At 34.9% G+C, this 16,009-nt stretch overlaps 1 protein-coding gene across 1 annotated transcript in view; it reads left to right on the forward strand.

The window, feature by feature from the left end:
- The window catches only part of PLAA (phospholipase A2 activating protein), a 33,363-nt gene extending 25,545 nt beyond the window's left edge, over positions 1–7,818 (forward strand). Inside the window, exons 11-14 of the mRNA XM_010957902.3 lie at positions 1,574–1,642; positions 4,231–4,332; positions 5,886–6,050; positions 7,083–7,818. Of these exons, the coding sequence (XP_010956204.1) occupies positions 1,574–1,642; positions 4,231–4,332; positions 5,886–6,050; positions 7,083–7,648 (902 nt within the window). The 3' untranslated portion in view covers positions 7,649–7,818. The remainder of the gene's footprint in view (positions 1–1,573; positions 1,643–4,230; positions 4,333–5,885; positions 6,051–7,082) is intronic.
- The last annotated feature ends 8,191 nt before the right edge of the window (positions 7,819–16,009 follow it).

The following is a 16,009-nucleotide window of genomic DNA, read 5'->3' on the forward strand; positions in this document are numbered from 1 at the left end:
AAAGAATATTCCAAGCTTCAAACAGTGCCAACAAAAGGAAGAGAACTCCTGGGGCCATCGTAACTGGAGCATGTGTCACTGTTGCACAGTGTCGTTAACTCAGAAGATATACTGATTTCGGAGATATGCAAGATAGCATACTAAAATGCCAAGAGCACTTTGGAATTACTAGGTTAACTGAACCAGACTATTATAAAGGATAGATAACAACATCTGCCACATCGACATATCATAAAGATTAAATAGTATAGTACGTGTGAAGTGTTTAGCAAAATGCCTGGACCACATTTAAGCCCTCAATGTGTTAGCTATTATTACTGTTGGTTGTGTTCCTCCAATTTTACCAACAGCAGTGGGCCCAGAAAGTTTCCCCATCTTGCTTACAACTTAAGGTCAATCTTAATTCTTTATTCTTTTCATTGTTTATGTGGTTCTCAAACTTTTAATGCCAATTAGAATCATCTAGGATACATGTTTTCATTACTTACTGCAAGGTCCCACCCACAGAGATTCTGATACACTGGAGTAGTGGGGGTGTTAAAAATGCTCATAGCCTGATCCCTTACCCAGGGATTCTGATTAAATGGTTTTGGCTGCGGATCTGATGTTTAGGTAGTTTTAAAAGCTCCCTATTGGTTTCCAAAGTGAAGCTAATTTGGAGAACCACTGGGCTCTTACGGGTACCCCTAGGAATCTGTATTGAGCCAGTGACTACTGTTCAGGTGGTCAGAGAACCACATTTAGAACAGTATAGGACTACATTCTGCCTTATAATGCCTTGGGCAAATGATTCAGCTTTCATCTTGTAAAATATTGAGAATAATGATGGTATCTAATTAATATTTAAATGAATCCATGCATATAAGAGGCTTAGCATGCTAGGCAGCATATAGTTAAAAACTCAGCAAATGCACTTATTCTGTGTTCTCTATTATTTTAATGAATACTGTTTACATCTACAGTTTTGTTTTTTTAGTTTCATTTGCTTTTTCTATATGTGTTACACTGGTTACACCAACTCTTGGATAGTAAACTCAGAGGAGCTAGAACAATAGTTCATCTCTTTTCTTCCCACAAAGGCTGATCCAGGACTCTGAACATCTCTAAATCCTGCTGATTCTCTGCACTTGTTTTTCCTGTTTCTTTCTTTCCATTTTCCATAAAGCAGCTACAGATATTCTCAAATATGAGTCTGGGCTTTATCATAGCACCTCTAACTCTTACCTAGGTTCTTGTCTGTTAGTCTTATGTGCCAGGTAATATTTCACTAGAATAGTGTTCACACTTCATTATGGAAGCCTTTGACTTTTTCTCTCTCCAATCTATTAAAACTTGTGTAATTCATTAAACTTCTATAATTATAGTGTATTAGGCATGTAATGTTGATATTTTATTGCCTAAGAATTACTTTTCTGGCTAACATTTTACTGGGATCTAACTACATGCCAGGCATTGTCGTAGGCATTTTTCTGTATTAAATTTACAGCCCTTTGACTAAGATGTCATTCAAAGCAGTTTGAACTTTTTAAGTTACTGTTTCCTTGTGCTTACTAGGAATATTATTGCATTTCAGGTGGTGGTCGGTATGTGCCAGGGTCTGCAGGTATGGGAACTACCATGGCAGGAGTTGATCCATTTACAGGTACACACTTTTCATTTCCTTTTCTTTCTTTTTTTTTTTTTAATTCATTAAACTTCTATATAATGAAAGATTAAGGAAATTGGCATCTTTTTCTTGCTGGAAAACTTTTTATACAGTAGATCAAGACCAAACTTCTTGACCTGGCTTTTAGAGCGTTCTTAGAATTGTGTCATTGCCGCACGTTAGAATTATCTGGGGAGCTTAAAAGTCCTTCAGCCTCATCTCCAGTGATGCTTACTTGCTCTAATGTTGCTCTGGGTTGGGGCCTTAGCATTGGCAGTGTTTTAATTTTTTCACATGCAGCCACGATTGAAAACTGCTATTCTAGTGTGTTAAGAAGGCTGGTTTCCTCACTATCCTTACAAAATCTGAGTTTATTCCAATCTCTTCCCCTTCACTCTTACTTAATGTGTCTAGAATTTGTTCACTACCTCATACATTGTTCTCTTTAAGAGGACTCAGAAGAGAATTTACTTTTATGATTTAGACCTGGACTCTTTGGCTTTCTCCTGAGCAACTAATTTTTTTATTCTTAGTATCTAGCCTGACTCAGATACACATCTTACTTGTTGATTATTGTTGACTATGTGCAGGCATGCATTTTCCTGTGTATTGGCTGCCAGTAAAATACAAAACTAAGTTTGTGGTTCACCTCTTGCAAGCTTGACAGATTTCTTGGCATATATATTTCCCTACTTATTATTTTATACAAGAGAATATGTGTGACATATAGGTTATTGAGCATAATGAAATAAATATTCATAAACCTACCATTTTACTTAAGAACTAACTTGGTACCTAATTTTGTAAGCTATTTTTTTTTTTTTTTATTGTGAAAGTAACATTGGCTGACAGTAGTGAAGTATAACATAGTAATTAAGATCAAGGACTCTGCCTGCCCCCCAAAAGAAGATCAAGGACTCTGGAGTGAGAATGCTGAGATTCAAACCTCTGTTCTGCTACTTTTTATGTGTTTGGCCTTGAGCATGTCATTCTGTTTCTGGGCCTCTTTTACCCATTTGTAAAGTTGAAATATCTACTTCTTAGAGTTAAGAGTTTAAAATTACAAAATATATGTAAATTATTTTATACAGAATAAATGCTTAGTAATGTTGGCTGTACCTGTGGTATTACAGAAGAATCTTTAACAGTGCTTCCTCCCGTTTCTCAGAAATTAAAGTAACACTTTGGTGTGTGTACTGGACCTTTGTATACCTTATCTAAGCTACTATCATTTCTCACCTAGACTAATGAAATAACAGCCTCCAGTTGGTCTTTCAGTGGTCCATACTGCAGCCAGCAATCTTTTTTACAGTCTAACTCTGTTTATGCCCCTCTTTTGATTAAACCCTTTCACAGCTTCCCACTGACCATTTTCTCTTGTATCACATTCCTCTCTGCCTTATTCCTGTTGAACTGGCCTGCGTCAGTGTCTTGAGCATGGTATGCTGTTTTCTACCTCAGGAGTTCGGTACATGGTGTTCTCTTTTGGAATATGAATATTTGCACCTTTTGATTTGTTATTTAGACCACAAGTTATTGTTTAGGTTTTTTTCCTCCTTTTTCTTTTTTATTTAATTTTGCAATATAGTATTTGTTAAATGAACTCAGTGGAATTTTCTTGGACACTCCTATGTGCCGCTTGCTAGATCCTCTACTCTGTCATAAGCCTCAATGCATCCTATACTTTTCCTTCAGAGAACTTTTCAGTGTACTTAATTGTTTGGATGATACTCAGTTTGCAATCTTCTTACCATAAGTAGACTAACGACCAGGAGGGCAGGCAGTGTCTTTGACCAGGTCAATAAATATGTTATGCTTTGTAAGCAATTAGAATTAATTTTGTATACTTTTCTCATTTATCTACCTTCCCCTTTCTATTTCTAATATACTCAGAAGATTAAAATGTTTTACTCATTTTTTTGCAAAATACCTTAATTTTACATCAGAACAAAAATGTTGTATAAATTAAGATTTGAAATGAAAGTAAGACATAAATTAGATTTAGATTATGGTTTGAAGTAGGTTTGCTCACTTCATATTGCTGAATTTTCATCTTGTGGCAGTTTTTGTTGATGAGATATTAAGTGTCAGTAACTACCTCAGGAACTTAAGAAGTAAATACATATAATATAATAGATCAGGACTTTCAGGAACTTACAGCTTGGTTGGGGGTAACTTACAAAAAAGATGTAGGAAATGACAATGCCTATTACATCATTTGGAATGAGACAAGAGAGATCATTATGCCTACAAAGAAGGGAATGGAAAGTTTCACAATTGTTTTGTATTCTTTGATCTTTTCAAAACTTTTAATTAATATTTAATCTAAAAATATGAGAGATACAGAAAATATGAAATGGAAAGGCTTTGTTTTACACTTATGCTCCCATTCCAAAAGCTAAAATTTATTATATCAACAAATATAAACAATCTTACAGATTTATTTTCCTTTCCTTCTTTTCTGAAGTTGCTTATTGCATGCACTGAATAGTTATATATCTCAAGAATTTTGAAAACAAGGGTCAGTTAGAGAAATCTCAGTTTTGACCACTCCGTATGATTTTCATCTTCTGTTCTGTAAATAGGGAGCAGCGCCTACCAATCAGCTGCATCTAGGACAGTGAATATTTATTTTCCTAAAAAAGAGGCTGTCACTTTTGACCAAGCAAACCCTACACAAATATTAGGTAAGTGTATTGTAATCTGATAGTTTCCTCACATATCTACAGACTCTTTAAAATGCTCTCAAGGCTATTTCTTCCCTAAGCATGTGCTGGGAACTGGGTGATTGCAAAGTAGAGACTTGTATTTTGCTATCACATGACTGGAGTCAACTAAAAATACACAATCTGATAATAGACCTAATACTTTATAACAAACCTTATACAAATGTAAGGTAAAGGCTTTATGATGACTTTAATGAGGAGAAAACTACTGGAGAAATATATAAATCCAATCCTCCAAGTTCTTACTGTTTTCAGGGGGAAAAATAATGAAAACAACTAGTAAAGCACTTAAAAAAATAAAGATCTTATCTGTAGAAGTGAAACTGCTCAGTTGGTTTTGATTCCTTTTTCTGTTAAATTTTTTTTCTCACAACAAAATGACTAGGTATTTTTGTTTGTTTTTTGTTTGTTTGTTTTTGACTAAGAGTATTACTAGCTCTGCCCCAAGATTATGGTGCGAGTTAATTAAGATAAGATAACATACATACCTGAATATGAGGCAGGGGTGGTGGTGTTTTTTGTTTGGGGGCAGGGGGATTGGTCATTATCCTTCATACTATCTTTATAAAAATCCCTCATAGGTGTTTTCTTAATTGCTTTATTTTGAACAGTAAAGAAATGTATGCACTTTTAAGACAACCTGACATTTTTAAACTCTTGTACAAATATAAAAGGACTCTCACTTTTGCATTCTTTAAATAAACTTTGTTTTAATAATTGTTAGTGTTAAGCAATTGTTAATGCCAAAGAATAGTGAAATAGGTCTCAGTTTCCAGTTATTACTGATAAAAATTTGTACACTTGTTGGATAGTTTATCTTAAACCTTTTGTGATGGGAATTTGGGCTTTTTTATTCCTCAAGATAAAGATTTTTGAGGAAATAGTGTTAGATGACTCACAGTAGCATTAATGTTGACAAGGATGCTGATAGTGAAGATGCTTGTGAAGAATTTGAAAGAAATTGTTTCATAAAATGTGAATATGGTGGAAAGGCAGTGTTTCTATTAATTATGTTTTAAAAATAATTTGATGTCAAATGTGCAGATGAAGTCAATAAATTAAATATTATAAATACACATTTAACTTTTTGACTATTTTTTACTGGCAGTTGTAGAAGTTGACATAAGTTGGCTAAAAGTTACAAATTTTCTCACTGAGAAAGTAGGAGATTGACTTGTACTTGGGTATATATGATATATAATACTGCTTTGAAAACCATTCAAAATGATAGCAAATATGATATACTCAAAACTTATTCAAAGCAGAAAGCTTTAGAAGATCTTAGAAGATAATAGGTAAAATAAAAATCATCACAGTAACCTTTTTTTCTATATTGTGCTCAGCTTAAAAATACTCACAGGCCTATTCTTATTTTATGGTCTTCGATAATTGCTGTGAAGTCTTACCTCCCTGTGGTGTGTAGTAGCGTACTCTTATTGAAAGTATTGGCATTGATGTGTTATATCTGGCTAATTACAGTCAGAGAATATTGAAGGTTTGGATTTGGGTTGTAGGTAAACTGAAGGAACTTAATGGAACTGCCTCTGAAGAGAAGAAGTTAACTGAGGATGACTTGGTACTTCTTGAAAAGATACTATCTCTAATATGTAATAATTCTTCAGAAAAACCCACAGCCCAGCAACTTCAGATTTTGTGGAAAGCTGTTAACTGGCCTGAAGGTACAGAAACATTCTTTAAAATGTAACTAGAAAACAGAGAGTATATCTTTTTATTTCTATCCATACTACTGGTGTTTCTAGATTAAATAAAAGTTAACATGGGTAGTTGAAATTGGCATCGTGAAAAACTTCACGAAAGGATCCATTGTAGCACTGTAATTCATAGTCTTGCTTTGGTTACATACCTTATGAGAATCTGAAGGTACTGTAATGATCCCCATACATGGACCATTCTGTATGCTGTTTCAGAGCATTTGTGGATCCCCTGCAAGCCATCCAAGAAACTCTTTGTGACCTGTTAACCATAGGCTACAAACATTTGCTATAAGTATTTTTTCTTTGATCTAGTTAATTTACTTAATTCTTCTTTATTCCAAAAGTGGCCTCTTCCCTATTATTTTTTCACATAATTGATTTATTGGAATTAAACATTTTTCCTACAAAATGTCCCATATTTTGGATTTGGCTGATCACATAATGTGTTCTTGTATCTCTGTTTTTCCTGCTAGACATAATTAAAATCTGGTTCAATAGTTTTTTTCAGGTGAATATCCTTTATAAATGATGCTACATACTACCTTTATATCATAGGGCCTATAATTTCTGCTGTCTTCACTTTTATTGATGCTAAGATTGTTTAGTGCATTTATTCAGATGGTGTCTACCCAACTCCTTAAATATAAAGCTCTCCACCAACCCATGTAAGCATCTTATTAGCATTTGTCAACTGGAATTCTTCTGTAAAGAACTTTCCCTCTTTGGTCTTGTTTTAGGATTTTTTAAAAGCAAGGTTCCAATCCTATTCTTTCCATAAGGATTTATTGAATACTCACTGTATTTTAATAACCCAGGAGAGATACTGTATTTTTAAAGTATCTATCTATCTATCTATCTTGTAGTAATAAATCCAATCTCTATAAAGAGAAAAAATCAGTTAACAGATGTTTCAGAAATAGACGCATTTTGTAAAGCAGACATATGATTTTTAACATTTTAAATTTTTTAACATTAATGAATTGTTCTTTTTAATAGATATTGTCTTTCCTGCACTTGACATTCTTCGGTTGTCAATTAAACATCCCAGTGTGAATGAGAACTTCTGCAATGAGAAAGAAGGGACTCAGTTCAGCAGCCATCTTATCAGTCTTCTGAACCCTAAAGGAAAGCCAGCAAACCAGCTGCTTGCTCTCAGGACTTTTTGCAATTGTTTTGCTGGCCAGGCAGGACAAAAGCTCATGCTGTCCCAGAGGGAATCACTCATGTCCTATGCAATAGAACTGAAATCAGGGAGCAATAAGAACATTCACATTGCTCTGGCTACACTGACCCTGAACTATTCTGTTTGTTTTCATAAAGACCACAACATTGAAGGGAAAGCTCAATGTTTGTCAGTAATTAGCACAGTCTTGGAAGTTGTACAAGACCTAGAAGCCACTTTTAGACTTCTTGTGGCTCTTGGGACACTTATCAGTGATGATTCAAATGCTGTACAATTAGCCAAGTCTTTAGGTGTTGATTCTCAAATAAAAAAGTATGCCTCGGTATCAGAACCAGCTAAAGTAAGTGAGTGCTGTAGACTTATCCTAAATTTGCTATAACAGTGAGATAGGGGACTGAGATTTTAAATTGATAGTGGGTTTTTTTTTCCTCACATTTTACATGACTGATTACAGATGATAAAAACGAATGCTGTGGATTAAGTAAAATTTCAGAACTTGTAAAGTGGGGAAGAAGGGGAAACAAAGGAGAAATAAAATTTTTGCACTGATGAAGTGTGAGATTTTTCCTGTGTAACAGTAGGTTTTTACGAGTTTAAGAGTTTAGCATTAATAATGAGTTATGATCAGCAACAACAAAACCACCACAGTGGTGTAATTACCTTGGCCACCTGGGAGAAGACAAGGGCTTTTATTTATGTAATCTTTTTTTTTTTTTACTACGTATATACCTCAAACTGTTAATTGTTGGTGATTGTCTTTTATTTAGTTTCTGCTCTACTCATTTTCATTGTTGGATTCTGTTGACAGCACTGATTCATTTTAAGGTCTTGTTTTAGGACAACTACTTTAGAATTTTTTAAATTAAGTTTGTTATAAATTATTCCATATATTGAAAAGATATAAAATAATGTCTTCACTTAAGTCCTTTGTAAATAGAAAGTTTGTTCGATGGCTCATTTTTAGATGAAGTAATAAAAACAAATTACTGAGCTGTATTAGATTGTGTATCAGTTCAGACAGATGAAGCTCGAATTGACTACAGGCTTATGATCTAGTTTCTTTTGCTCTTCACTATTTGAGTAACTCATTGTTCATTCTAGTTTCATATTTGATTGTTTATTTTTGATCATTTCCATTATATCAGAGAGAATTTGGAATGTGTTGAATATTATCCAGCAATTGTTGGAGCAAGAATACATCAAACTGTCATTTGCAAGTCCAGAGACTGATACGGGAAATTACTGTTTTTAAGCCCCTAACATGGTCCAGGTACTGTGCTAATTAACACTTTGATATTTACCTCCCAAATCCTCTTAAATGTAAGGCAAAGTTATCTCTTTGCAGAAGTAAAGATAGTGGGATGAATCATGATGGAAAAAAGGAAGAGTCTATACCTCCTGGGGGGCGGGGAGGAGGGAAGTCACGAATTTGTCTATGAACATCCTAGCAACTAACACAAAGATTGAACCATCCCATTAATTACATATTTTATTGTCTCTAAGAGAACTTCAATTACATAAGTGTAACTATTCTTATTCTGAAAAGTTGGTGAGATCTTTTCACAAGTACTTAGCCTAAATTAGTGAGCAGTGTACCCAACATTTATGGTATATAGAACTATGAATTTCCTGGCTTACTGCCAAATTGCAGTCTAAGAAGAACAATTCTTCCCCAATAAGGGAGGAAATGGTTTCAGTTGTCTAGATTAATCCAAGGAATAACTTTTGGAATATCAAAAGAGAATGGATAAAATATAAATCAACGGGATGTATATTTTGCTAAGTATTAAATTGCAATTTTCTAGTGTGTACCCAGACTTTAAATATTCTGTTTGCTGGTTCCATTAGTTACCCATGCTTTACTTTTTGTTGAATTGGTATTTAGGCGGCTAAGTCAAAGTTAAATGACAAAGTTATATAACCTGAGTGTATACTGAGTATAACCCAAGCCAGCCTAGTTCCATTACAAATACACTGCTTTCTTGTAAACCTGTCATGTTTAGGGTGCAAGTGTAAGTGCAATTTATCTGCAATATTTTGAAATACTAGTTACCTTTGAATAATGGTAGGATGTAGAGGCTTGGTTAACAATAAGAGTTTACTCTCCAAAATGTAAGGGGTGGCAAATGGTAAACACTTTGCTTCTTATTACTGTACAAGCCTTTTTATAACCACTTATTATACTGTTATCTCATGTTTACTGAAGAAAAATTAACAAAATATAGTTTAGCAAAAAAGGAACAAAATTCCTACTTGAAAGTGTTAGGTGGTGATTTAATTATTTTAAATATTTTTTTCTTCTTTAGTTACTTTTTTCCATGATTCCCTCAATACCTTATTCTTAATATAAAAATACAAATTCATTGAATAAAACACATACATTAACTAAAAATTGCCTGTAATTCCACTACCCAGAGACATCTTGTGCTGTATCAATTGGTATGTAAACATGTTTAAAAAAAGATTGATACACATCGTTCAGTAAACTGATTTTAAACTTGACATACAGTATACATATTTCCACCTTAATAAATATAATTTACATTATTTGGATGCACCCATTTCCTATTATCTGACATTGTTTCCAATTTTCAGCTATCAAGCAGTGCTATAGTGTATCTCACAAGTGTCTTACTAGTTCTTAGGCTACATGTTATACTTGGAATTGGTGGGTCAAGTGAATGCTCATTTTTTAAACTTGATACATATTGCCAAATCACCTCCAGTGCTAAGTCTTAGAATTAATGTCCTTCATATTGCATTAGAAACAATTGCCAGCGAAAGAGCTAAGTTATCATTGTCTCTATTTCATAACTATTATATTCCCTCTGGCATTACATTTTTTTAAATGAGCATGTTATTGTGATTTTTTCCCACAACTAGCTGAATTTATAACTAAGTAGCAATGCAATAAAATTTTTAATCTACCTCATAATCTGCTTAAATGATGGAAGAAGCATAACTAGAGACAAACTCTTTCACAAAGATATTTCTGGGGATAAGACTGGGTTATAGCTTCCTTAGCAGTTATCACTGTGTATCTTATGGTTATTTTGTGAAGAAATAATCAAATGTATAGAGGATCATTTGTGACATTATCATCCTTCCTAGAGGTCTTAAGATATACCTTACCCACCTGAGATTAGGAGATGTTATTAAATCCTTTTAGAAAATAATTTATAATTCTTCTAATTTTTAATGCACTTTCCTATAGAAAATTATACACTGTGTCTCAGTCTGGCTGCTAAAACAGAAATACCATAGATTGGGTGGCTTAAACAACATTTATTTCTCACAGTTCTAGAGGCTGGGAAGTACAAAATGAAGGCACTGGCATATTTGGTGTTTTCTGAGCACCCACTTCCTGGTCCTTAGATGCTATCTTCTCCATGTGTCCTTACATGCAGAAGGGAGCAGGGAGCTCACTAGGGACTCCTCATTCATGAGGGTTCCACTCTTGTGACCTCCACCTCCAAATACTATCACACAGGGGATTAGGTTTCAATATCTGAATTTTGAGGGGGCACATTCAGTCTTACAGCACACAGTGTGGTTGTGATTATAAATACAATTTTGAAGACTCTCCCATTTAACATCACTTTTTCATGTTTCCTTTCAATATTTTAATGAAAATGTTCATAGAGACAGAAAAATTGAAAGTACAGTGAACACTCATGGACTTGCCAACTGGGTTCTGCAATTGTTAACATTTTGCCATATTTGCTTTATCCCGATAGTTAATACTTTCTTTTGACATTATTTAAAAATAAGTTACAAATATCACTCTTATCAACTAAATACTTAATTATGCATTTTCTAAGAATAAAAACATTAAAAAAAAACTCTTGTTCTAAAGGATCTAAATAATCAAAGTTCATGTATTGTATTTAGTTATTTATTTACATGCCTCTTTGGTCTCTTAATCGGGAACAGTTCCTTCATCTTTTTTTTTTTTTAATATCATTGACTCTGAAGTGTGTTGGCCAGTCCAGAATGTGAAATACCCCCATTTTATATTTGTAGAACATATGCTTATAACCATACTGTATTAGTTATCTATTGTTGTTCAATAAATTACCCCAATACCTAGTGGCTTAAGATAACACGTTGATTATCTCAAATTTTCTGTAAGTGAGTAATCTTGCCACAGCTTAGCTGGTTCCTTTGCTTCTTTGTTTACTATGAGGCAGCAATCAAGGTGACTGCCAAGACCGGGGTCTGATTTGAAGGCTGGACTGGGAAAGGATGCATTTTCAAGCTCGCTTACATAATAGTCAGTTTTTTTTTGATAGTTGCATTAAGGACCTCAGTTCCTATCTGGCTGTTGGCCAGAGGCTGCCATCATTTTTTTTTTTCTTCCTTGTGGGGCTCCCTGACATAGCAAATTGCTTCATCAAAGTTAGCAAGGGAGCAAGTTGGCTAGCAGCAGGACCAACGTAAGGATCTTTATAATTTACACCAAGATACTCTATTGGTTGGAAGTTAAGTTACTCAAGGAGAGTGGATTACAGAAGGCTGTGAATACCAGGAAGAAGGATCTTTGGTGGCCCTCTTAGAATGTGACTGCCACATCTATTTCCTATAAACCAAATCCAAAAGCTTGGTTACGCTGAGATTAAACTATTGCAGCAAGAATAGGTGATGAGTACTAGTTTTTTGTTTGTTTTGGTTTGGTTGTTTTACTTGGTTGCATAATATCTGAGCTTTCTGAAAGATGTTCCTCTGTCTTAACTAAAGAAGATTAGGAGAGTAAAAAGTGCAATTCTAGTTACCATCTCAAGAAAGATAAGGGAACATTTTTAAAATTTTCCTTTTCTTAACATTTTATTTTTCTACCTTTCTGCCTGCTTCCCAAAGTGGTTAACAGGTTTTATTTATTTAATATTTAAAATTAGGATGCTTGCTTTCCAGGGATACTGAAAAAGGCACCATCTTTATTTTGAGGGCAACAAATGAGCCACTCTGTTGCCTGTCAAGAAGGAAAACAGCCTTCAGAATAAGGTGGGTAATGGCAGCTTTAGAGGAGAAAGCTAACCAACATCCTTCTGTAAAGAAGGTAGGTTGATACTGATCCTAGGCCTAAGACGAGGTGCTAGGACTTAAAACTTGACCTTGGAGTTCCTGGACACACTGTAATAAATCAGAAAAGTATAATATCCAAATGGCAATGATATTTTCATTAGATATGAGAGAGAGACCATCACTCTACATTTAAGGCATATAATCTAGCAAGCAACCATGTTTACACAATGGTTTGCAACTGGATTTAAAACCAACCAGTTGAGCAGCATTGCAAAGAACAAATTTAAGTAAATTAGACAGCATGCATTAAGCAATTACTTTATGCTAGTTCTGTTTAATCCTCATTATCCCTATGGGGCAAGCATTGCTCATAACCTTACTTTTATAGGTGAAGAAACTGAAAGAGGCCAATAAATCTTTATTTGATAAGTCAGTAGCAACAAAACAAATGGAATTATATTTAATAAATTACGTTGGGAAACCTGGACATCAATTTAGAGGAAAATCTCAATTTGTGTAGCCACTTTGTCATAATACCAACTATGGTGGCTGCTAGTGGCATGTAAGTTTGATACATAGAAGGTGGCCTGAAACAAGCCCTCAAACTACATTTCTTTCATTCTCGTGTCCTCAAAGGAACCAATACTTTCAAGAAATGTTTGCTTATTTCAACATCACTTAAAATTTCAATAGTAAAAGCAACCAGAAATGCAATGTAATATACTAAAAGAGTATTGGATTTGGAGTTAAAAAATCATATATTTCAATGACATTTCCACCACTTATTAATGAATTAAGACAAGTTGCTTAACCACAGTCCCAGTTCAATCATCTGTACATTGGTATTTCATAAAATCATAAAACAGAATAATAAGATATTTGTGTAAAAGCCCAGCAAAGTATGTGCCACATAATAAGTACTTATCGAACATTCCTTTCAAAGAAAAGCAAGGTTTGCATTTTCTTTACAATAAAAGTGACTGCTGAAGACAAAGAACATTCAAAAGGAAAAGTATTAGATTTTATTGCTACAGGGGGAAAAAAATGCCTATTTGGGGGTGGGGAGTTGTCCTGATGATTTTTTTTTTAATAGAATTGTTTGGTTGAAATTCTAAACACAAATATCCTTACATTTCTTTATAATGCCACAGAATCTCACCATGAAATATAAAGGCATTACCATTGGAACGTAAGAATCAGATCTACCAATTCCAAGTTATGGCACTGAATAGTGACTCATTTGATATCAAACCAGCTTTGAAGACCCTTCTCATAACCAGCATAGAAATACAAGGAAAGGGAGTTTAGAAAGCGTGCATATTAGTTAACCATAACTACAACAGTACAGCACAAAAAAACAGTAACAAAAACAATAGCATTTATTTAGCTCAGCAATTACAAGCTTGGGGCTTGGCTGATCCTGGCTAGGTTCATTCATGACTCTGCTGTAGCCTGGGCTTGACTAGATAGCTTAGCTGGGGCAGCTCAGCCCTATTTGTCTCATTTTTCTCTGGGGACCAATGGGCTAGTCTGAGTATATAATTTTCATGGTGATAGTGGAAGCACAAGAGTGAACTATCCTACCAGCCCGAGCTTTTTTTGAGACTCTGCTTGCTGCACATCTGCTTACATCCCCTTGGCTTAAGTAAGTCATATGGCTGACTCCACTGGCAGGGAACTATGTCTCTACTCTGTGCCAGAAGGACACTACCAAATTATACAGCAAAGGGTGTGAATACAAGGAGAAGGAAAGACCTGGAGCCATTAATGCAATTTACCACAGTGGTGACACAGAAAGAAGCTCTGTGTGGATCCCCAGCTTCCCAGTTCAGAGTTTAACAAGCACTGATAGCATGTTTCAGATACTGTATTATTTGTTGAGACTACAAAGATATGTAATATATGACCTCTGTTTATGAGAACTAACAGTATTTTGAAGAAGATACTGAGCAAGGGCCTGTAGTAAAGAGTTTTGGTTGCTCTATAGTGAGAACAGCAGGTATAAAAAAAAGGTGGCTGATTTTAGCAGGGTTTAGAATGGAAGTGATTTGAAAGGTTTTAAGTAAGAAGTGATGCTTAAAATGAAAACTTAGATGTGGTTAAGATCAGTGGAGGTCGAGTTTTTTTTAACAGGTTTGGAGGGTGCATTTCTAGAAAAGATATGGGGCAGCAGAATAAAGTACTGTTCAGGTCACAGAAGATCTGACATATTGTATGTTGTATTAATTAGGACTATAGGTTGCAAATAATAGAAGGTAAGGATCAGCTTAATTTAAAAAATTATTGGCTCACTCATGAAAAATGACACCATTAGGATTTTCTGTGTCTTGTTTCAGAAAGCATTTCTTATTGGTCTTTCTTAGCATCCTTCCTAGGACAGAGAACATGACAACTAGCAGCTATTAGGTAATTTACTTACAGCTCATCATTTAAGGCCAAAGAGCAAATTTCTCTCCTAGTGTCTCTTTATAAAATTCCAGAGAAGTACTGATTGGCCCCAGCATTAATGCACTCTGTCTCTAGGCAATCATTGTGATTAACGCTCACTGGGCTGCTGAAGAGTAGGTATGAAAATGGTTTATAAATCCCAATCTCTGTCCACCCTCCCACATATTTGTTCTAGGGCAGAAAAGCAGTTTTGCATTTTTTTGCAGAGCTTTAAGTCCATAACAGTATTTAGTGTTGGGCTTCTTAGGCTCTACAATGTTTGGTTGATCCATATCAAACTGTCAACAGTTTTGACCTACAAAAAAGGCAATTTCACATGGTTCAACCTAAATAGACAATGGCATCTCACTGACTCTAAGCCAACCTTCTGATGTCTCTGATGTATTCACACCGAGTCAAAGCCCTTTCCTTGTCCTCACAACCTCATTTAACCTTAATTACCTCCTTAAACACCCTATCTCCAAATAGTTACATTGGATTAGTTAGGGTTTCTGTATATAAAATATGGAGGGACATAATTAAGGTCATAGTAAGGTTATATGTTATTGCTTTATGTATTTATTATGTCTGTGAACATAATACTCCTTTTCCTTTCAGGCATAATACTTAATGAGGCCAATACTGAACTCCTGAGAGCACAGTGGGCCTGGCCCCAGCATTTACCTTAGAAGGGATGGGGAGTGGAGACAGCTGTTTTCCCAGGGCTCAGATTACCCCTGCAACCATATTTGCTTCAGGCCACTTTAATTAAACAGTTGTTGAGTGACAGACAGGCAGGGAATGTGGTCAAAGGGAGGCTTCTTTTTCGAATTGCTTTATATCACCTCCATGAAAGTTACAAAATTACTATCACCCAGCTAGTGTTGCCCAGCCCTTCCCTTTTCTTCCTGTGGCTAAAGGTCCCAGCTGATGCCACCCTAGCCAAATAGTGACACAGTTTTTTATGTGTTCTTGATCCCTGACTTTAAAAACTGATCTGTATTTAGATCTAAAATCCTAGCAGAACAGCCCACAAAATCTAACATTTATAAACTATGACCCACAATCTGTTTTCAAAACTCATTCACTCTTTCCTTGTTCCTCATGCACTCTGTGCAGGAAATACATAATCCCCAGAAATACTCCCTAAATTCTCTTCTATTCTTTTCCATTGCTGCCCTCACACATTGCTCCTTTTCTTCTGCATTTCTTGCCTCAAATCCTTTCTAAAAATGGTCTGGGATCTCTGTAATACCTAAACTCTTTGTTTTCTTCTTCAAACTTCAAAACT

The sequence above is a fragment of the Camelus bactrianus genome, chromosome 4, assembly GCF_048773025.1.
Source record: "Camelus bactrianus isolate YW-2024 breed Bactrian camel chromosome 4, ASM4877302v1, whole genome shotgun sequence".
NCBI lineage: Eukaryota > Metazoa > Chordata > Mammalia > Artiodactyla > Camelidae > Camelus > Camelus bactrianus.